This window comes from Pituophis catenifer, unplaced genomic scaffold, assembly GCF_029215685.1.
Source record: "Pituophis catenifer annectens isolate HBS135680 unplaced genomic scaffold, rPitCat1.0.hap2 SCAF_9, whole genome shotgun sequence".
NCBI classification, from domain to species: domain Eukaryota; kingdom Metazoa; phylum Chordata; class Lepidosauria; order Squamata; family Colubridae; genus Pituophis; species Pituophis catenifer.
Window position 1 is genome coordinate 17,085,377 of NW_027256889.1, and position 23,652 is coordinate 17,109,028.

Below are 23,652 nucleotides of genomic sequence, written 5' to 3' on the forward strand. Positions count from 1 at the left end.
GGGTCCTCATTTCACCTACCTTAGAAAGGATGGAAGGCTGAGTCAACCTTGAGCCTTGGAGAGATTCGAACCAGCAGAAATTGCAGGCAGCTGTGTTAATAACAGGGTGCACTAAACCCTTGTACTATCAAGGCTCTAATATGTTGAATATATTAGGGGTTTTAAAGACCTTTTTTAGACTCTACATTTAAAAGCCTGGGGGAGTTCATACTTGCTCTCTCAGGAAACAGGCAAAATAGTACCTGATCTTTTACAGCTTCTAGTCATATTAATGTAATAGTACTATCCTTCAAACCTTTATTTGCTTGTGATTCAGTCCTCTTACCATTTACTTGCTTTTTACAAACACTTGCAAGGCCAATTCTCAGGTATGCAAACATTGAAATTTGAAAGGTTTTCTTTCTTGCTGATGGTAGTGGAATTAAAATGAATAAACTTACCCCAAATAAGAACATCTGCTTAACTAAGAACTATGTAGTACAGCAAGGTAGAATCAATGCATTAGAGCAAATACTAACCTCACTCTTTCAAAATGGCTGTATGGATAATGCTGCCTCGGTCCCATAGCCATATTACTCATTCCTGGACCTGTAGCACGATTATAAGGATCTCCCATACCACTGTTGGGACCTTGTCCTGAGGACATAAAAGGATCACTTCCTAAAACGAGAAAATGTAAATGATCAGCCGACAAAATCCAAGGCCCAAATGCAAGATGAATAAATATGATATTTTACTGGGCAGAGAATTAGGAGATGGGTCAATCTCAGAGGTGTTTTCATTGCTTTAGGACAGGGGTGTCAAACTTGCAGCCTGCAGGCTGAATGCATCACGTGCGGGCCCTGCCATTTTTAGCAAAGGGGAGAAAAGTCACGCTACGTCATGTGACAACGATGCGAGTTTGACAACTCTGCTTTAGGAGGCTCAAGCAGTTTTAATGGCTACATGCTGGAGTATAAAAGATACCAATCACCTTTTCTCATAGTGCCATATGGATCCTTATTTGGCTCATAGGACATGCGACCCATCATGTCGGAAGTATTCATGCTGGGCTGGTACCCTGGATTTGGAGTCATGGAGTTCCTCTTCTGGAAAGTAGGGTCACTGCCGTCGGGAAAGGCATCCTGAAGGCCTACTGAGTTACTCCTGATCCAACAAAAGGAGGAACGTTTTAACTTAAAAGTCAGACACCACTGCAACCAATTCACAATTCCATACTTTGGTACTCTATTAGGCTGTTAACAAGTTGGCCAGCAGTTGTTACATTTGTTGGTATAACAGTAGAAAGCAGAAAGTTACCTGATGCCTTGCAAAGGTGCCATCTGACTATGCGGTGTAGATGCAGGAGTTGGGGGCTTCAAATCTCCTCCTTCGGCCATGGAACTGCTAGTGGACTGAGGTGTCTGAGGACCTTGCATGGAGCCTGAACCCGCTGCAAGAAGAGAAGGGAGGCATCAACACCACATGGTGATCTGAAGGTGCTATGCAAAACCCCAAACACAGTGGACATATTAATAGGAAAGAAGAGATTACATGCTATACAATTCCCTATGCAAACTCATTCACAGCACCTTGGAATCAGTTAAATTTTAACTGATTAAGAGATCAGGCATTCCTAATTTTAACTAGAAAACGCGCTGCTCAAAAATCTTATTGTGCACAGACTGTTACGTACAAGGGGAAATAACTTTTTAACAGTGTCCACCAATAGGGCAATGAACATTATGATCGTCTTCTGCAAAAAACAAAGAAGAGCAAGTTGTTGTCTTGTAATACCTTGTCAGTAGGTATTGTTCTATAACTTCGAAACATAGTCCAAGTCACAAGAACCCACAAAATTTGCTCCCAAACAAATCTACATGGCGACAAGACAAAAGAGAGATTGGAAGGGCTTTTCTTCATGCAAGACAATTTTTTTTAAAAAGTCTTGAAAAATGGAGATAGCAAAGAACCCATCGGCTGAGGTGGTTCATCTACGGCCTCAAAGGTAGCCTGGCTGAGGTCTCTGTACTCCTAGCAGCCAGCCAGAGTCAAACTCTCAATTAAGATTTCCATTAGTTACCATTTCAACACTGATATCCCTCGCCTGGGCTGGCAAGTTGATGAGTCATTTCAGCTTTTCATTAAAATCCTCTAGAGGTCATGTGCAGGTCATGTTTGTTTATGCCCCACCTTCAGGGCACCCTCTCCCTCTGCTCCCTCCCAGTCTGGGGACCTCTCCGGAGAAGGCAGGGCAGCGGGCGGAAGCCCAGCAGGGAGCTTCATTCATAACCCCTCCCCCACCCTCTCCCCATTCATTAGCCTTTCAGCTCCATTCCTTTCCCCTGGGAATCCAAGAAGCAAAAGTCTCAGCTGCATTCTAATACACTCACATCAGCAGGAAGAGGTTTCAAGGCATTCCCTGCCTCGCTGCCATTTGTTGTTCCTCCCCACCCCACCCCCCCTGCGGTCCCCCTCCCAACTCACAAATTTACAAACTGCTGGAAGGGTGCCAATTCCACACACACTGCACTCGAGTCTAACTGGCTGCACTTCCCCAAGGCGCATGGGGGCTATTCATTCATAACCAAAGCCAAAAAGTCTGAAAGCGGTGGCAGGCTACAATAGCAAAGCGCTCAAGCTACAGGAATCCAGGAGACCAGATCTAAACCCACGAAACAGAATTGATCTCCCTGCTGTAAAGGAGGCCAGTTTGGCATTTGCTAGAACAGGGGGTCTCCAACCTTGGCAACTTTAAGCCTGGAGGACTTCAACTCCCAGAATTCCCCAGCTAGCAAAACAAACCTGGCTGGGGAATTCTGGGAGTTGAAGTCCTCCAGGCTTAAAGTTGCCAAGGTTGGAGACCCCTGTGCTCAGGGGTGAAATGCTCCTGGTTCGGACCGGCTCAGGCGAGTAGGTAGCGACGGCGGGGGGCAGTTCGGAGAACCGGTAGCAAAAATCCCTGCCCCCGCCCCCCATGTCCAGCTGAGCCGCGCAATCATCAGAGCTTTTTTTCTTTTAAATGCCTCTGACGATCCAAGTTCTGACGATCCCAGTTGAGTTGCCTGCCGATCAGGCAACTCAGCTGGGATCATCAGAGCCTTTTGAAAGCATTTTTTTACATGGTTTTACATGTAAAAAATGGTTTTAAAAGTTAAAAAAAAAATTGGCCACGCCCGCCCAGTCACATTACCCCCCGCCCCACCAAGCCACGCCCACAGAACTGGTAGTAACAAATTTTAGATTTCACCACTGCCTGTGCTAGAATGATGCTTCCATCACATAGCTTGACTCCAGATATTCAAGTATTTTTCCCATATAAGGATGTTCTTCTGACACGTACTTCAGTGCACCGATCAACTCTATCCAAAAACTAAGGCGTTCTTAGCCATGTATTAGCAGAAATTATATGAACTAAAGCCCAATAGGACTTCACATGAAAGAGGCGTGCAGGCGTCAGCAAACTCAGTAATCAATCTTTAAAACGGGCAGAATTATCCTGAATAAGCAATGATAGCTCAAGCGTTTATCATAGAGTAGGAAGTACATGTATAGTCTCCCTGGCACCCCTTAGTTGACACAAATGGATGAGAGGAATTTTTGCCTAACAATCCAGAAACCAACAGCAAAATTAAGGTCACAATGCTGGGCTGGATTGACTCAGCCAGGTGGACTCGTCAGCTTCCTTCTGGATACAGGAGTGTTTGGTTTTTAACTTTATCCCCAACTTAGCATATCTAGAAACACCACAAGCACATAAATAGTATTGCTTAGCTGTACATCTTTAATATACCATCTTCAATTTTCACCGAAAGAATTGCTCAAAATGCTTTGCACCACTAAAATGCAGAACCAGAGCAAGATGGAATGGGAGAGGCATATGCCCAAGGGGACAAAAAATGTGAAGGACAGGTCATTTTGGGCTGAGATAACAAAGCTTACTAGATATCCTGAGATTGGAACAAGAAAGAATAGACTGTACCTACTGAAAATTATCAAGTATTGATGATCAATCATAGAAAGCAGGATCCTTGACTCAACATCTCTCTCCCCCCGCCCTTTTTATGAATCTGTCCATTCAAGCCTTCACTTTTAATCCATTCTTTTAGAATTTGGTCCTCCAAGCCCCACCCCATGTCCTCTATCTGGTGGACATTATTCCCTCACTTTCATCTCTTCTTTCTCTATTATTAGGAACAGTTTTTGCTGGTCCACTGCTCAGATAATCAAGAACATTTCTCTTCTAAAGAAATCCCTTTGTGATAAAAGTAGAACTACTATTCCGTCTTGAGTTAATTTGGAAATATATTGGTCTCCCCCAAATCACTGCAATCACTAAAAGAAGACTCCACCATAGAAAATAATTCACACTCTCACTACCGACACTGCCCGTTAACTTAGTTGAAGACAAACATTATAAGCATGAAATAAACTACATACATTGAAATGATTTTGTATTCAAACTAGAGGCTCACAATGAATGGCTTTACATTAAATTCAGCACTGTAACCCAGGAGATTATATACATTCTGGGTCTTAAAATACAGGATGTCATATTCTACACATTATAATATAGCTGAAGCTAATGAGAAAAATCTGTTGAATAACTTTGTCACCTGTTTCTAGCTTAGTGTACAATTCCAATATGTCATTTCTTTCCCTACTTGAAAAGAGACAATTTGTCTGGAGCAGGGACATCAGGGTTGTGTTTGACCTTGGGGGGCTGGGGTGGGTGTGGCCTGGGTGGGCGTGGCCAGCTCAACATCACTCATATTGGGGGTGCCTGTGGTGGCCGCAGCGCTCTGCCAGTGGAAACGGAGCTCAGGAGGGCCGCGAGCTCCGTTTTCACTGGCAGAAGGCTGTCGCAGCCAAAAACAGAGCTCAGAAATGCCGCATGTTTTCACTGGCAGAGGCACCGTGGGCCAGTCCTTCGCTGTTCCCAGGGCAGCCCCGTGGACCAAATTTAAGCCGGAACTGGCCCGCGGGCCTTGAGTTTGACACCCCTGGTCTGGAGCAAGGAGAAAGCTCTTTATCTAAAGTCTAAAAATGAAATCCATGAAAATAGCATGCACAGAGATTTATATAATTAGTCTGAAAATGTTCCAATGGAAATTAGGCATCTACAGTTGAGGGTCTACAGTTTATTCACAGACACTGCCGTCTACTGGAAATTTATCTGCTGTGGAACAGGCAAAATACTCAGTGGGCTGTAGAAAGCAACCTGACTCACCTGGAGATGGAGGCTGTATTTTGGTCTGTGATTTCTTGTTATCCGTTGCAAAGATGTCTGGGGGCGGGTCTTCACCTCGTTCAATCTTGCACTCGAAAGCATAGAGACACTGGATATACTGCTTCTTCAGAGAGCTCGCTGCGCTGCTAGAGGTGCCCACATTCAAATTAGTAGCTAACTCCCGCCATTTCTTGTTCTTGTTCACCTGCATAAAGCCAGAAGTGCCAAATAATTTTATTTTCCTTGAATCCAAATCCCACACCCCCTTCCTTCCTAAAGTGTACAATAAAAGCAATAAACAAGAGATGGCAATAAAGCTTTTTGGAAAGGGGAGACAACATCCCTATGGTAGGTCAGCTTAACAATGGAATAAAAGGAAATCATTATTGATTTAGCCACAATTTGTTGCAATGAAATAGGAAGTAAATTTTTTTTTTTGCATATTTCTTTTCTTTTTCTTGGCTGTATACTTATTTTTTCTTTTTTGTTTTCGGTACCTTCTTTTATTTTTAATTCTTTTCTGTCTTTCTTTTAGTTTGTACGGTGGCATCTTTTTAAGTGGAACAAGAGGGCTCAAGTGTCCACTTTAAGTATCCTTAAAACTGCTACAAGGATATCCCATTGTGCTTTACCCACCTGAGTCAGCCCTCCAATCTCCTTCACAGAAATGTAGAGTCGATACAGGTCTAAAGGTTTCCTTCCAACTGCTGGAAGATTGGTCATTCCCATTGCTTTCTCTTCAGCGAAGGCTAAATAACGATCTACCCACATCTTTCTCTCTGGCTCACCACCCAGCTCATATAATTTAGTAATCTTTTCGTTTGTAGTGGTGGAGGAACTGGATTTCTAGGGAAAGAAGGAAGAGGCCATTAGAAAAACGACACAACAGTTTAACGCACGATGAGAGGAAATCTAAATCTCCTGAGATCCTCTCATAAAGCAGAAAAAGTAGTAGTATTCCATCATAGCACACACTTATTGCACTTAGCCAGCATAATGAAAAAAGAGTATAGCAATAGCACATAGACTTATATACCGCTTCATGGTGCCTTATACCCTCTTTAAGCGGTTTAAGAGTCAGCATATTGCCCTCAACAATCTGGGTCCTTATTTTATCGACCTCGGAAGGATGGAAGGCTGAGTCAACCTTGAGCCGCTCAGGATCGAACTGCTGGCAATCAGCAAAATTAGCCTGCAATACTGCATTCTAACCACTGCGCCACCACGATATAAGTTTAAGGGGGGGCGGGGAAATGATACAATTGATGTGTTTCAAAGATACAAATAATCAAGTTATTGAAGTCTGATAGAAGAAGAAAACACTAACACAAAACAAGGAAGAACCAATCTAATCTCTCATTGGAAGAAATTCCACAATCAAGGTACTGCTACTAAAAAGGACCTACTTCCAGGATCATGTACAGACAGTCCCCAGATACAAATGCCTTTAAGTTAAATTTGTAAGTAAGTCAGAACAGTTATTTAGAGTTAGTCAACACAGTGTTAACAGCAACATGATCCAGCTTAAAATGGCAGATGGCATTTTCCTTCCTTGAACTGATTTACCACTGAAGCCGTGCAATGTTTTTATGAGTGCCACAATGTTTTCATGTGCATGCAGTCATTATTTATTAAGTAGTTAACTCAATTTTTAATATAATAGGTTTTGTAGCAGTCTTTCATAAATTTGAGTTATCCGTAATTCAGATGTTCTCAACCCAGCAGCTGCCTGTAGTTTTTTTTAGGTAAAGAGACATTCAGTACCTTCCTTGAAAAACTGTTAAATTAGTATCTGTTTACTCTGAATTAGAAGAAGCAGCTATCAGATTTTCCAATCATAAGTTGGTTAGAACTTTATAGACCAAAAGCAATATATGGAATAAATTGAGCCTGGAAATATTTTTCTCTCTGTTAACAGAACACTGTATTATCTGAAATGCACTCAAAATTATTATGGAAATATAAATAATATTTTTATTATGTAAAATACCCAATCCCACAAAAGTAACATATTTCTGGGGAAAATCCTGTAAATGCTTTAATACTTCACTGAATTTAAGAAACAGCAACCAAAATAATACCTAAAACCTGTTGGAATTGTCATATTATGTTTATATTGAAAAAAAAAATTCTTCTGAGTGTTTTCCTATGGACAACCGAGTATTGCTTTTTACAACCTCACACCATCAAGAACAAGCAGTCTAAGGATTGTCACTTCCCATGTTAGACATCCTTCTTAAAAAGTGGCAGAACTGTGAAGCTAAGCTCTAGCCAGATAAACCTGCCTAACACAATGGTCATTTTTATGCAACAGGAAGGTTTCCCTTTCCCCAATTCATTTTGGGCAATTAATGATTCTGCATTTATACTAACTGGTTTGTTTTTCTGGGCTTCACTGGGGCTTTTCTATTCAGTTTGAGGAGCTTCTTTCCTGCTTTGTTGACAATTCAAAATGCTCTTCATTTTCTTTCATTATGCCAGCAGCTGGTGGCACCCATTTTATCCATCAGCTTATTTTTTTTTATTTGCTTTTTAATATAGTATCTTGAGGATCTGTAAGAATCTGAGTATGATGGGAGGAGCAAGGTAGAAAGCTTGTGAAAAGTTTTTTTTTAAACTTCAATAAAATAGCATCTGTATAAATGAGCATTTAAAATAAACATAGGAATGAATCTAAAGAATCTATGCTTCAGGACACATCTAAATAACATGGTTCTGAAAGTAAAGCCAATTTCAAAAACATAAGGCAGAGTCTCCAACGTTTGTAAACTGAGGAGAGCACCCTGGGAACTTTGAGAATATGGTAGGAGTACTTTCACAATATGGCTGCCACGGAGAGGGAAAGTTCTGCATTCACAAAATGGATGCCATAGCAGAGAAAGACATAGCATCATCTGACCACAAGGCAAACTAGTAAAGGTACTCCATTCTACTCAAAAGATACCCAAAAGTTCTGTTCAAGTCAAGGGATCTCTTTCCCGGCCACAGGATACTTCCCATTATCCACTTTATCTTTTTCTGGGAATGCCCTCACCAAAAAAAGAATTTTACCTCCCTAACATTTTTAGGTTCTAAAAAAGCGGGAGAGGATAAGGGAATTCTACATTTTTAGAAATTAATATTTGATGCTGGGAGTTTAATTTTTTTTAACATGACAATTTTCTGTTTAATTTTAATTAACGATATTTAATAGGTTTTCACCTAAATTTCTGAAGCCTGATTTTACATTGATCTTGAGCTGTTTTCATTAACCAATGTATTTTTAAAACTTTACAATCTGTTAATGCTGAGACAGTATCCTAGTCTTCTCTTATTAATATTATGGCTAATCTATCCTTCATATCAGGGATTGAGTTGTTAAATCTCATAGAGAAGCTAAGATGCCACTGATATCCTGAAAAACTTCCCATGGAAACTAGACAACCCCAAAAACCATTCATTGCCTTCACAAAAATTAGAATGTGATCACTAGGTCACACTGATTAAGAATGAAATAATATCAAGACGAAATATGGTTATCAGGCAGGCCAGAACACTTCATTCCCATGAATGTGCCACAACTTGCAATGGAGGCAAAACCTCTCGTCAAATCAAGGTATCTCCTGCCAGGCTGCTACAGATGAACCTTTAAATCCCGGTTGTGAATTTAACCACAGAATCCCATGTTTCTCCTCTCTTGACACCCAATCCCCATTTCTTGCCTTACATAAGAAAGGCTAACCAGAACTATCAGGAATATGAGTTTTGAAATTATGTGCCCTTTTGGTTTCGATAGCTCTTCCAACACTAAATTAGGTCCAATTTATACTGAAAGAGGCACAAGAAATGGGAGTTTCGGGAAAAAAAACAATAACCCCACTGTTAATGAAGCTTTAAGTTCCAAGTTGTTCACCAATATTCTGAGTAAAGCTCAATTATCAGTTATAAAGGATATCCTAATCAAGAACTTCTTTGAAATAACTATTTTATGTGACTTTAAAAACCTAATTTGTCTCACTGAGATACAAGTCATTTTTATTTAAAATCAGTTTGGTTTGGTTTGGTTTTTTACCTTTGACTTGGATTCAGCTTTTGGTGTTCCATCTGCTTTATTGTTCATTTTAGCTGCAGGGGTTAATTTAACATCTCCAAGTCCCATCATTTCAGGACTTGCAGCCATCCCTAAAGAGAATCAAGACATCAACATAATCATGTTTTATTAGTGGATCATCACAAAATCCAGAACACTTGAGAAGTGACTGAGTAATATGCCTCACCTGCAGAATTGTTGGCCATATTCCCACCCATTTGATATGGCGGACCCTGGGGGTTCAGCATGCCAGCCATGCTATTAATTCCTTGGCCATAAGGAGGACCAGTTCCCATCATTCCTCCTTGGTTAATGTGAGGGTAACCAGATGGCCTAAAAGCAACATGACTTGATTATGTACTATACCGAACAACATTCTTTTATTAATTAACATTGGATGGGGAGAAATGAATCCCTACAGAGCCTGACAGTCATTGATAGAAAATTTTAATTGTTATCTCTCCTGCCAAAAGATCTCCAGGAAAGAAGGACATTGTGTGCAAAGAATCATCAGGAAAATTGTGAACTCTTAATTCTCCTGTGATATATTTATTGCACAGATGCTGATGAAGCCACAGACAGGAGCCTGGAGTCATTTGCTTTGCCTCAGCTATCCAATGGCCCCATCCAAAACTACTATTCCTTCTTTAACGGAAACTACTGAAGGAGAACACATTGACACACACTCTTCATCAAATTTCTGCAGTCTTCAGTTCTGAAAATATCAGGTATTTGACTCTGTCCCCTTTCATACCCAAACTTCATTTTTAAAATAGAGCAGCTAACATGCCTTAGCCTGATTTACAGATTATACAGAACAATACAAAATTCAAGAAACATTGCATTAGAACAGGGGCCTGCAACCTATTTGTAACTGGGCTGTGTGAGTGGTGGGCTGGTGCAGGCGTGCACTTGCAGCTCTACTCGCGCTCATGGCGGACAACAGCGCTCATGCCCACCACTCCCACAAATGAAGCGGTGTGCGTGCACGCACGCAAGCAAGTGCCCACCTCTCACACAAAACCATCCCCTCTCCCTCCCACCCTGTGCTGGACTGCCAACCTGGAAAAGTTGAGGGACGCTGCTTTAGAAAGATTATCACCCGGGAAAGAACATTTCAACCTAGCCCTCACACCCTTACCTATTCTGGATTGAGTTGACAGCAGCAGCATGCATAGCAGCAGCAGCGGCTTCTTGTGCTTTCCTACCACCTGGTGGAGGACACATCCCACTTCCTACTTGGGGAGGCATGGCGGTCATGTTGGGTCCATAAGGCCTATTGCCCATGGCAGCATGGCTCAGTCCTCTCCCTGGTGGAAGTCCAGGGTAGGGTGGTATACCGGTCTGACCATGGATCTGATTCCCTCCTCCCATTGGGTTCATGGTGCCTCCCATTCCTGGGCTGGGGTAATTTGCATTGGGCATCGCATTGTAGTTTGGCTGCCTGGGATAACCACCTAGGGAGAAAAAATAAAGCACTGAGTAACATGCCAGTAAATCTGCTATGTCTATCTGTACATTAAAGGCACATATATATATATATAAAGCGGGGCGGGAATTTTGGCACTCCAAAAATAGATGTTCAAGTTACTGATTGTAATTCCTATCAGCTCTCTCTGGAAAGAGATCATTGAAATGAGAGAACATTTTTCTGTGAATCTTTTCACCAAAGATCTGTGGACTCCACTTAAGACCCATTGTCAAAGACTGAAATAAAATAAGATCTAACCGTTCAGATGACTTCAACAACCACACTGAAACTAATTATACTGATCAGACAAATGTTATTTCCTGATGTTCACACACGCTCTATTTTTAACTAAGGGCTTGCTGAAGAAGTCACAATTACTACCCACATTGGAGAAATGGCTGGTGAAGATGACAGAATTAGCAGAGATGGCAAAGTTGACTTGTCTGATCAGAGATAAGACAATAAGTACACCCTGGAAACCCCTTATGTACTTGTTGCTGGAGAAAGAAAAAAAATGAATTTATGATTGATGGATTTGATGATTAGAAAGGGTAAACTATGGAAAAAAGAAAACTGTGTTGTAACCTTAGAGAGGGTAAAATATAAATGCACCTGGCACTGTTTTTAAAAAGATGGGAAGGCACTTCTTGATAACATTTTCTTTTTCTTTGTTTGTACTTTTTTTCTCTTATTACTTTTCTTCATTTTTTCTTTTTAAAGTAGTCACAGTTATGGGTGCACATATATCAGTTAGCCAGAGGTGGCAACATACGGCCCTCAAGACTGCAAAAGCAGTGCAATTCAGGCTTCAGAAGAGCCAGCCCCCCCCCCGAGAAATAAGAGCTCAGACAAAGAGAAAAGGAATAGGGTGCACGTGGGCATATTTTTGCACCTTTTGCACAATCACTAGCTTTGTTTCTGTCAATGGCAGATAGAGTGTACAGCCTGCCTAAGGAAATGTGGTCTTCAAAAAGATAAATCTTTGCTCTCCCTTGCACAAAATCATAACGGTTGAGTTGTTGCCACATAAAGCCAAATTGAAACACAACACATTATGTCTTAGAATGAGGCAGTAACCAAAAGTCATGAAGATTATCAAAAGCAGTATAGAGGATGGGCATCTCACTAAACCATCCTGTGGTAGTCAAAATGTTGAAACTGATACTTCTGCCCACGTTTTATGATTATGCTGAAGCAGTGCAAATTTCAGTCCCAGTGATGAAGACAAAAGTCACCCAATATACTAGATCTAGCAAGCAATTCATTTCATCTTCCAGCAAGATAGTAAACAGGTAGCTTTTATGACAACAGACAAGAACTTTCATGTTCTCTGCCCATTAGTTTAAGTGGGTGATTTGTGTGTAACACTAAGCTGAGTATCTTTAGGACAATCCACAGCAATCCTTGGGCTTGTGTAACGCCCAGATGCACAGTCACAAGATCAGAAACTTCCACTTTAGATTAACCACATATTGAATGAGGTAAAACCTATTTTTCTGAAATCCTTGTTGGAAATAGGTTTCTATTCAACAAACTTAGTTAATAATGCCCATCAAATTAAAACCGTTATGTTCAATTGTGCAAAATCTTCTGCATTCTTCAGTGCTGTACTACAGGAGTAAGAGGAAGCAGTGGTGAGACATTAAGTGATTGCTGCAGCTTATCCTCCTAAGAGTAAACCTGTCCTCAACAATGGCAACTTTTAAGATGTGTGGACTTCAGCACCTAAAATTCTCCAGCCAGCATGTTGGCTGGGAAATTCTGGGAGTTGAAATCCACACATCTAAAATTGCAAAGGTTTAGAAACACTGCAGTCAATGATGGTTTCATTACATACCAGTAATTCATGATTCTGTTTTAACTCACAAACAGTTCCAAAATATGTTTATTGTTAGCGCAAGAGCACACTCTCACCTTGGGGCCCGTATTGACCGCCCTGAGGCCCATAAGCGCCCATAGAATTTTGTTGGTATGGTCCAATCCCAGTGTGCATCTGTCCTCCAGAAGACTGACGTGGAGATAAGGCAGATCCAGGCTGAGGAGAATTATACTGGGGAATCTGTGGATTCCTCTGTATATAACCTAGTGAAATAATAAGTACATTCTATAGTTAGGAAAACGTGATTATGTAAAAAGGAATACGTATTAATGTACCGACACAATTTAGGCACGCATTCCTGTAAGTTCAGGAAGCATAGCAAAGGCTTAAACCATGAAATTCCTTCGTGGCAATTTCTTACTCTTTGAAAACAGCAGCATGGCACAGTGTTGTTGCTATATTAACTCTACTTTACTTCAGAGAGGAAGCAAATCGCTTGGCTGCTTCCGATTATTGAACAAATTACTTGATTGGAATTCAATACAAAAGGATCATTGGGCAAAAAGAATTAATACTTCCAAACAAAGTAGTCCAGTGTGGTACAAGCTTCTGAGTACTTCCAGTCACAATCATACAGACATATCCTGAAAAATCATAGAAAATGTGGCATACACACCTCTATCTGGAGCTATGGTTGACTGATTAATGGAGGAATGCAAGAGGCTATCTGATTGGCCACTCGGTGGTCGAGGTGGCATTTGGTTGCCTAGGACAAAAAAAATATAAATTAGTTAGAGCAGTATTTCTTAATCGTGGCAAGTTTAAGGTGGGTGAACTTCAATGATGGCTGGCTAGGGAATTCTGGGAGCCAAAGTTTACCCATCTTAGATTGCTACGATTGAGAACCATTCAATTAGACATAGCTGTATCTCTTCCAATGAAGAATTCTATATTTTGCCATCTTCCACAAAATGAGCTGAAATAGATGCAAACTTACAGACGTAAATTAGAATGAGTGAGAAAGACACTGCATTTTAGTTAATATCCAAGTAATTTGGGATTTAAATTTGAACTCTATTTACTGTCAAAATCTATAATCTACATACACTAATGAAGGATAAAGTAATGTGAATATTACACTGAACAGTATGAGCCAGGGGTGAAATGCTACCGGTTCGCTCTGGTTCGGGCAAACCTTAGTGATAAAAACTAGCTTTAAAAAAGCTACCGGTTCCTCTGAACCGGTATTTCCGACGATCAGCTGTGCTGCACAGTTTAGCTTTGCTAGAAAGCAGGAAATCCTGCTTTCTAGTGAAGCTAAATCGCGCGGCACAGTTGATCCCCCCCCCTGCTGTTCTACTTACCCAAGCCTCCTTTTGGTGTGTATTGTGCAGCGCATGTTTGGCTGCACTGCGCATTTGCGCGCACAGTGCACACTTGGCACGCAACACACATGCATGGCCAGCGACCCGGTAGCAAACCGGTTCAGATTTCACCACTGAAGTAATTCAGTGTAATATTACACCATAGATGGGCAGCAGTGGTGATTTAAGAAAATTCTGCAGCCCTTCTCAAAATTAGAACTTCCAAGTGGAGCCTTGATCCTGGGTCTTGTTGCTATGACGACTCTCTAAACTAGGGGTGTCAAACTCAAGGTCTGTGGGTGCTTAGATCTGGCCGGCGGGGCCGCCCTGGAAACAGCAAAGGCCCGGCTTGCGGTGCCTCTGCCAGTGAAGCTCAGGAAGACCGTGCATGGTGGCCCTTTTCACTGGCAGAGGCCATCACAGTTGAAAATGGAGCTGAGGGGGGGGGCATGTGCTAGCAAAACAAACTACTAGCAAAAGTGGTGCTCCCAGCCCTGCCTGGCCCACCACAGGTGCCAACACGAGTGACATTAAACTGGCCATGCCCATCATGGCCACCCGGTCACACCTACCCAGCCCCTCAAGGTCAAACCCTGATGCGGCCCTCAATGAAATAGAGTTTGACACCTCTGCTTAAACACTCTTGTACAAAATAGTCAAAGTAGCTTTAGCGTCTTGTGTCACCAGAGACATCTTACCTGGCACTGCAGCAGGAGAAAGTGGACCAGAGCGGGACTGAGCAACACTAGCCGGTGACCCAACAGGTGATGGGGAAGGTCCTCGAATGCCTGGCAAGTGCGGAGAGGTATGTGGAGAGAAAGGAGACTGAGCTGGGTTACTCTGCTCTCCTTGACTGCTGGAAATCCCTGATGTGCTTACGCCAGGACTTAGTGCTCCTTCGGTACCCATAGGCAAGTCATCTATTGAACCAGAGAGATCCTGCAGAGACACACAGGGAGGTATAAGCACGTCATAACAAAGAAGATGGATATGAATGCCAGTTATTTAATAAAGAATTTAAAGAGCCTGCCTTCTAAGCAGACAAATGTTATGCTTTTAACATTTCCAGGTTAAAGTCACTTACTTAAATACTATTTTCAGCAAGCCACTTTCTGAGAACTCCAGAAACCTTAAAATACCACATATTAAATGTTTACTGATTATCTAAGTGATTGGCCAAGGAATAGAGATGCCATTCTTCTATTATTTCCCCTTCCTATTTGTCAAACGTTCTTAAGAACAAATAAAAAACTTCTTTCATTTTTATCCTTTTAAAGGAACTATTCCTCTCTTTAAAACGGTTGCCACCATCTATGGATGGAATGCTCAACCATTTCATTGCATTCTTTTGTACCTAAGAGTTTGTTTGCTATGGCTGGAGGGCCTTGGATTTGGTTGGGCCTCCAGTTTTATAGCCCTTTAGGCTCCAGTTTCCTTTACTGGAGCTATTTGGTGTTTGGTATATAGCATCAATCTATTCCAGACTGAGAATTTTTATTCCTTTTCAAATAATGCGCTGAACCGTGCGTGCTCCCGCTGTGAACTGGTAGTAAAGGTAAGTAGAACCCACCCCTGAGATGGAGGGGCTGAGGACAAGCATATATATCCACTTCCTGCTCACCAATTTTTGCATAGCTGAGATAGTTATAACTGGTCTATATTAATGGTAATTGAAGCTATGAAACAGCAAGGGATGAGACAAGAATGAAAAGCAGTAATAAATCTACCAGGAACATTTCATGAGAAAAGGGCTCCGAATGGGACTATATTCATTCAACCTTAAGCATAACCTGATTTGCCCTGATGTCATATATCAATTATCATATTTTTAAAAGTCATATATTTTCATGAATTGTAAGAAGCAAGCAAGAGAACCAAGGCTGTATTTTGTACGAACTCAAAATCTGTGATCCAAGAAGTTTCAAACTAAAGCTCCAACAGTTAATATTATTTTCATCTTAGACACTTGATATGATAGTTTAATTTCTATTTGCAACACAAATTAATTTTTTTTTGTAAAATAATAATGGATACATTGAGGATACCATCGTAGGAAAAGCTGAAGGATCTAACAAAATATATGTTAATAAATTCTCAATTTAATGAAATCTTATTTAGTCATTGCCAGTATAATGCTCCCAGTTTCTGTGCTGACACCCCCCTTTGTCACCCCTCTGAAATAATAGGCAGATCCATTCCAAAACAAATAATCTGGACAAAGCAACTGCATTTTACCTGTTTTATCACATCTGCAGTGATTTATGTCAGGTATATAATTTGATCATTACACAATAACAAAAATAACCATAATGACATGCTTTTGTGTTCAATGAACATGCAAGAGCAATACAATGGATACAGATGATCCAATAACAAAGTCCTGTTACATATCAATACTCATACTGATAGCAGTGTTCCAATATATGAGGGGATCCTACAAAGACGAGAGGGTCAAACTATTTTCCAAAGCACCAGAAGGTAAGACAAGAAACAATGGATGAAAACTAACCAAGGAGAGAAGCAATCTAGAACTAAGGAGAGATTTCCTAATAGTGAGAGAAATAAACCAATGGAATAGCTTGCCTCCTGAAGTTGTAGCTGCTCCAACAAAGGAGGTTTTTAAAAAGAGACTGGACAGCCATTTGCCTGAAATGTTATTATCTCCTGTTCAAGCAGGGGGTTGGACTACAAGACCTCCAAAGTCCCTTCCAACTCTATTGCTCTATATTCCATCAATATGATCGTGAAACAAAGATTGGTATTTTACACTTCTGTTCTCTGTCAAATTAAGGTTCTTGAGACATAGGAACCAGGTAAAAATATGGCAAAAATCTGAAAAAGTGAAATATTTGTTCTGGCCTATTTCTGAAGATGTCCTTATCCTTCCCCTACTCCAACACACTTAAGGAATATTGGAGCAACTATCTCGGGAAGGAAACTGCAAGTTAGCAAGTCTAATAAAAAAAAGCAGAATGGAAATATCAAGAAATCCCACTTGAGCTGAATTCATTCGAGGAAGGTTTGAATAGCAAAACAGAAAGCGCTAAGAACATTTCCGTCCAAATTCAGTTGATCCTAAAAGAACATTTACTTGTTGCAAAAGTAATTTTATATGAGCCAGCATTACAAGGATGAATCTAGTGTCAGATTTCATAAAAACCCATTCTTCTCTGGAAAGAACCTCAAGTCATGTAGGTCCTCTTTCATGCAGGCAGCTATCTTCCTGTAATTGTATTCACCATCGCATCATTAGAACAATGACCATGTGGCTCCAGAAGACCTCCGTCAGGTGAGTTAAAACTGGACAACAATGTTTACCACTGTTTATTAATGCATCCCTTGGCAGGCTCTTATCATCCGTAATTTGTCACCAGTGAAATTGCAAAAGGAAAAGCCTTCATCAAAATATTGTTTCTCCAATGAGCTATGGAAAAGTAAAGAATTTGGGGAGAATTTTTGAGTTCCATCGCTGAGCAGGCCTTATTACTATCTGTAGCCAAGCAGGATGTCTTTCTGCACTTTATTCTGGATCAGCATAGCAGATAAAAGACGGGAATCCATCACTGGAAGTTTCTAAGAAAAGACTGGACAACCAGTTGTCAGAAATGGTATAGGTCAGTGATGGTTAACCTTTTTGGTGCCGAGTGCCCAAAGTGCAACGTGAGTGCCCCCCCGCGTGTGCCCCGCATATGTACCCTACAGCCCCCCACCCCGTTTTGGCTTCCAGGTTGGTGCAAGAGGCTGTCCAAGCCCAAAATGGAGGGTGGGGGGCCTCACACAGCCTCCCCATGCCCCATTTTGTCTTCCAGGTGCAGGAGGCTTTCCAGGCCCAAAATGGGACACGGGAAGGGTGTGCGAGGGCCCCCCGCACCCCGGTTTGTGCCTGGAAAGCCTGCACTTCCCCCATGTGTATGCACATCCCCTGCATGCGCCCCCCCCCCGCATTTGCGGCAGAGACCCAAAGACTAGCTGGCCAGCAGGAGGTGTGCACGCATGCGTGGTGGAGCTGGGCTGGGGCGACAGCTGTCGTGCCCGCAGAAAGGACTCTGCCATAGGTTCGCCATCACAGGTATAGGTTATCCTACTTGAGCAGGGAGCTGGACTAGAAGACCTTCAAGGTCCCTTCTATCTCTATTATTCTGTTTCTGTTAAATCACAACTTTCTAAATTTGGAAAAAATGAGATTTATAACAGTGGTCAATAAAAGAGTTCCCGACTGTTGAAACAGTTGTTTTACTATGTCATCTGTAGGGATAGTCATAATGCCTATATTCCAGGGGGCCGCAACCCCTGGGCCAGAGCCCACTACCAGGCCGTTGCCTATTTGGAACCGGGCTGCATGTGTGGTGGGCCTGCACGTAGCTCGACTTCCGCAAGTCAAGCTGCACATGCATGTACGCCCGGTACCCTGCTCACACAGCCCTGTTCCCCTCTCCCCCCACCAGCCAGGACGCCAAGGTTGGGGACTGCTGCTATATTCTGCCTCTTTTGCATCACTATCCTGGATAATACAACAATATAGTTTTTTTTTTATTGTAAATCATTTATAACCGAGATCTAAGCAAAATACTGTAAAGCATCAATTATTGAAAGACCTCCTATGGTTGTAACATACTTTTTAAAGCAGCTATTAAAATTGCCTGTATTAATCTACTTTTTTCAGGTGCTTACAGTACACTTTCTATCTCTGCCCTTTGGCAGTCATAAAGTTCATTCTTAACCTACAAGGGTCCTTATGAAAATATGCAAGGCATTGAATTTTTTAAAAGCTATTTATTACAGGCCCCAAAAGCTTGTAGTGGTTTTAAGTTTTTCAAACCTTTTCGAATTCAAAGCTATAACCCAGAAGGATGCAGCTGGTGGGCAGCAGAACTATCCCTTGAAAGAACATCTCTGACCTGCACAGTGCACAGCCTAATTGCTAAGAAAGCTCTTCTCCCTCCTCCTTTGAATATAGTCAGTAAAGCAAGAGAAAACAGGAGGTAAAAATCAACAGCAGTAACTCTGCCAGCATGAAGGAACGTCTTGGTCTGGATAATTTCCCCACGTGTTTCCAATGTGTTTTTTTTATGCCTTTTATTGCTCATCTGCCATGCAGATCAAAAATGTTGGAGGCATGCCAACTATTTCACACAGAAATCTCACACTCCAGGCTGGCTGCAACCCCAAAGCCTTCATTTCTTCACTTGAAATACTGCCCAGTGTTATTTTGGGATGTGACCCGATAGCGGAAGCCCACAGGGACTCTGAAACTATAACTGTTCCAGCTGCGATTGGTTGCCCAATTCAACCTTTTTGCCAGCAGGAGTTTGTTCCTGCTGCTTGTAAAAAGGGAATCAGACGCTAGGTTCACCTTTTTCATACCAAAACAAAACCATGCTTGAAATTAAAAAGCCTGCAAAAAAGGGGGAATTAAAGAGACAGCTTCCAAAATAAAGCCAATATTCTTAACACACTTGAAAGTGAGAGAATATAATAGTCTTCGCAAATGTCATAAGGATCTGTGTATCTGTCTGTTTGAAATCCAAGTATCAGGAATCTCACCAATATTCGTATTAAATATGGATTAAAAGGTGTCTGTTAAATTATTTTGCTCATGATTATGAGGATTTTTGCTGATATGGTCCCATATTGCCTAACAATAGAAATGAATCACCAGATATATGTTCAATTGCTTTAAACTTTGTACGAATGGACCATATTGGTTATTCTTCCTATTGTGGTAGAGACACTACTTATTTTTGCTGTTGTTACATGCTTAGAATTTTCACAAAATATCCCCTTATCTGGAGGATCCTGTGCTAGGCTACAACTCATAAAAGGAAGATAATACTTTTTGCTAAAATATTTAAATTTGAAAGAGAAGCAATTACGATAATATTCTTCAAGTGAGAGTCTTTGGAGGCTTGGAAGAAGATATGGAAATAAAGGGAAGAAGAAAACAAGAAATCTGATAGAAAGTTAGGAGAGAAAAGAGAGAATAGTTGTACACAGCCAGAATTAGCAAAAGGAAAAAATTCCATATGAATTTGAAGCAGCCTACCCGATCACTATTGTAACATAGGGTTATACAACGTTTAACTATAAGGTAGTCATCAAACATACAGAGAAAAAGTGTTAGGACAGATTTTTAGCGATAGAGAAATCATGAATCACCAAACATTAGATATCTAACACTTCAAAACTGTTGTATTTGCTTTAAATAGTTTTAAGTCAATATTTTTCTACAGATCCCTGAGAATGAACATGACTATTCTGGTTCCTTAAGATTAGAATCGAAAAGGTCAGTAATGAAATTCAACTGTCAAAAATAATGCTGAAATAAAGTTAGTCCTACATATATAAAATATTATAATTATGAATCTTCTTCCCTAAAATTATGAACCGTACGCAGGCTTCCAATGTAGCCTACTAGAAGTACCTTTGCTAAGAAACAGCTGCCAAAGAGTGTCCTTGCAACTACTCTCTTGAAAGGGTGATTGGAGTGTCTAGTTTGATTACTAAAATGACCATACAATGTAAACCTCTGGCCATATGGAAATGCATAAAGAGAAAATAGTAATATCCTTCACCCATATACTTTTCCCCAACCTTCCTAACTCTTTTGTACAAAATTCAGTTATCTCTTCTGCAAGACCCTCTTGTGTAAATACAGTAAACAATTCTATTCACAGCAATCAAAGGCACATTCAAAGTATCAACTCTTGATACGTGTTCTCCTACATATTCTTCGACTGCTAATTTAAGATGGCAAAACCATTTAATTATCTTAGGTGTTAGAGGAAAAATTAATTTTGAAGAGATGGGAAAGAAATAGTGGAAACAGTAGTTTCAATGACTAATATTTGAATTTCATAATCCCACTTACACTGGATCAGAAATTAAAATTTTGTCTCCTAAACCTGAGTTTACACAAAACAAGTTTTCAAAGTTTTATTCAGGAAGGTTAAACGGTGGGAATAGGATTTTATAGAGAAATTACTGTCAATCACAATTAAGGGATTACTCAGTCCTGTGCCAAGAATGTCTAATGTTGATTATTTGAATTAAATTATTACTTTTTAGTGATATTGCCAAAGTAACTAACACGTTAGCTTATTTTAGGGTTTTGAAGTTCACCTTCAATTATTACTCTAAAGAACTATCTTTACAAATTTCCAATTTGGGGTAGGTTACTCAAAGAGCTGGATCTGAAATTAATCAACTTGAATTTGTACACTGTAGTGTACCCTGACTCCCAGACAAAATTTTTCACCAATTTTGAGAAGACCCATAAATCTTACCCTTGACAGAGGATCTAAAGTAAAGAAGTAGTGTTTGTTTGTTTGTTTGTTTGTTTGTTTATATTTCCTATTTCTAAACCACCATCTCCCTGCAGTTCCTTGCCCTCCTCATCTCAAGGAAAGGAGAGACTGTTGAAAAGACTTTGCTAGGGTCCAAACACTAGGCTGATTATTTTTAAGTGGAGAAGACATCCTATAACCATCGATAAGCACCAATCCATCCAAGACTTACAGCACTTACTAAATCAACACTCTGAACTGTGGTGGGGAACCTACTGACAGCCAATGCAGCAACGACAGTGTCAGTGTTACACAATTATGGCATCTTTGATTTGCCAACACACGAGAGACTACATTTTCAACCAACTGCAGTTTCCAAGAGGTCTTCAAAGTTAATTCTAGATAGAGAAGATTGCAGTAAACTGAATAGGATGGTGGTAAGTGCATGTCACTGTTGTCAGGACCAAATTTATGAGAATATGCAGCCTTTAAGTTACATTTACAAAATTAAAAATTAGCACGGGGTCCCTACCCTGATGGCTTACCTCAATCTACACAATGGATCTGTTTCAAATGGTTTGATTATATAACTTTATGCTTCATGTTTTACACCCAAAGCTGTTTGTATACATACACAAATGTCACATTTTTGGTTCCACCAAACTCAATTACGCCACAAGTTATGTCAACTAGTTTGAAGAAAAGTGGTTTTTAATGTGTGTTTCTGAAAATTTGAAAACAAATCCTAGAATTATGTAAAGTAATATTGCACAAATATTCCTTTTGATACCCTTTTTATCACACACACACACACACACACTCAGACACTAATAATGGAAGGAGTGTTTGAATTCATTAAGCTTCTATTTTGAAAAGGAAGAATTTTCCATTTATCCCTCTTTCCGACAAGAGGCCCTGGCTTTCTACTGTTTTCTGCCACAGAATGCTTCAGAAAAAGAAGACAGAACATACAAAGGTTCAGAGCCTGAAGGAGAAGTAAATGTTCCTTCTGGTCAGGGTTTAGACAGAACTGGTACGAGCTGCTTGCTGTATCTGCAGTGCAGGAAAGGAGGACTTGCAAAGAGGATCTGTGGAGGAGGAGCCTGGAATGTGTGCTCACTATAATTGTAAAAAAATAACCATCTAAGCAAGTTACAGAGGAGGAAGAAAAGGGGGTGGGGGAGAAAGAGAGAACGCATGGGCTCTTCAGCTGTTATGGTGAAACCAGGGGACAGAAAGGAAAGGAGAGGCCAGTTTTACACCACTTCTTCAACCAAAGACCTTGAAAAACAGAGGTGGGGGGGAGAGAGAGAGAGAGAGAGAGAGAAAGGGAAAGGAGAAAGTCAGCCCTGTTACTGCAGCAGCCATTGATTTTTCAGAGGTCGATACTACACTCCCACAGATCTGCTCAGTGGGCGGGTTAATCACATCCAGTGTTTCTGCTCAACACCATTTCGCCCCCTCTCCTCCATCCTCCCCCAATTTTTGCTAAATAAACACTTAGTAAAATACATCCTCAAAAATCCAGCAAAAAGCGGAGCCACTGGTGCCTCGTATTCTTTCCTTTCCCTATAATAAAGGGAATGTTAAAGCTTGTGGTTGAAGACATAAAGTGAGGGGGGGGAAAGCTTCATGATTCATGCACTCAACAAGATGTCGCTAGAGGGAAAAACCCACCAAGCTTTTAAAGGACTGTTGTTCTCCTCTGTTTCCATCATCCTGTGTACCTGGAAATGAATCTTTTCAAGTATTAACCATCATATTCCAAAATTAATTCCTGGTTAATCTGTCAAGGGCTCCAATATTTTAAAAGGGTAATATTAAGGGATTTCACTTGTAATAGAATGTAATTTAATCTCAATATTGGATTAAATTTGCCAGGAACTCTTAAAGAGAGTGTCAACCGACCTGGTCTCTTGTAAGAATCTGAGAAATATAATAAATACAAATAAATATATGGTTGGAGAGGTTGGAAAAGAGAAAGTGAAGAACCTACTGCTCCAAGCACCTCAAATACTAGGTTTCTCAAAGGCATTTTAATTTGTAACACCTATCAACGTATTACTTATTATGCATAAACTTCCATGGACTAGAATCTAGGTCAGTGTTTTCCAACATTGACAACTGTGGACATCAAATCCCAGAATTCTCCAGCCAGAAGCTAATTCATTGCAAACTTAGCAAAAGTTATCCTAATTGAGGAAAAATTAATTTGTATTAAAAAAAGAGTGTTGCTAGGTGATTTTGGAATGTGTGTAAATATGAATGAAAATGCAAACATTCCACCATTGGGCAAACTATAATATATAAACACATTCCTTTAAAGAAGATCACATAGAAAAGAATTAGATAACTGGATATTCTATCTCTTCCCATCCATATTCTAACTTTCCCACCGAAACATTCAACGACATTAACTTAATGACTGCATGATTTA

At 40.6% G+C, this 23,652-nt stretch overlaps 1 protein-coding gene across 1 annotated transcript in view; it reads right to left on the reverse strand.

The window, feature by feature from the left end:
* The window catches only part of ARID1A (AT-rich interaction domain 1A), a 92,143-nt gene that overhangs the window by 8,866 nt on the left and 59,625 nt on the right, over nucleotides 1–23,652 (reverse strand). Inside the window, exons 5-15 of the mRNA XM_070949897.1 lie at nucleotides 14,631–14,871; nucleotides 13,245–13,334; nucleotides 12,664–12,831; nucleotides 10,420–10,735; nucleotides 9,466–9,611; nucleotides 9,261–9,370; nucleotides 5,846–6,055; nucleotides 5,210–5,414; nucleotides 1,300–1,432; nucleotides 974–1,146; nucleotides 519–660 (exon numbers count right to left, since the gene is read on the reverse strand). Of these exons, the coding sequence (XP_070805998.1) occupies nucleotides 519–660; nucleotides 974–1,146; nucleotides 1,300–1,432; nucleotides 5,210–5,414; nucleotides 5,846–6,055; nucleotides 9,261–9,370; nucleotides 9,466–9,611; nucleotides 10,420–10,735; nucleotides 12,664–12,831; nucleotides 13,245–13,334; nucleotides 14,631–14,871 (1,934 nt within the window). The remainder of the gene's footprint in view (nucleotides 1–518; nucleotides 661–973; nucleotides 1,147–1,299; nucleotides 1,433–5,209; nucleotides 5,415–5,845; nucleotides 6,056–9,260; nucleotides 9,371–9,465; nucleotides 9,612–10,419; nucleotides 10,736–12,663; nucleotides 12,832–13,244; nucleotides 13,335–14,630; nucleotides 14,872–23,652) is intronic.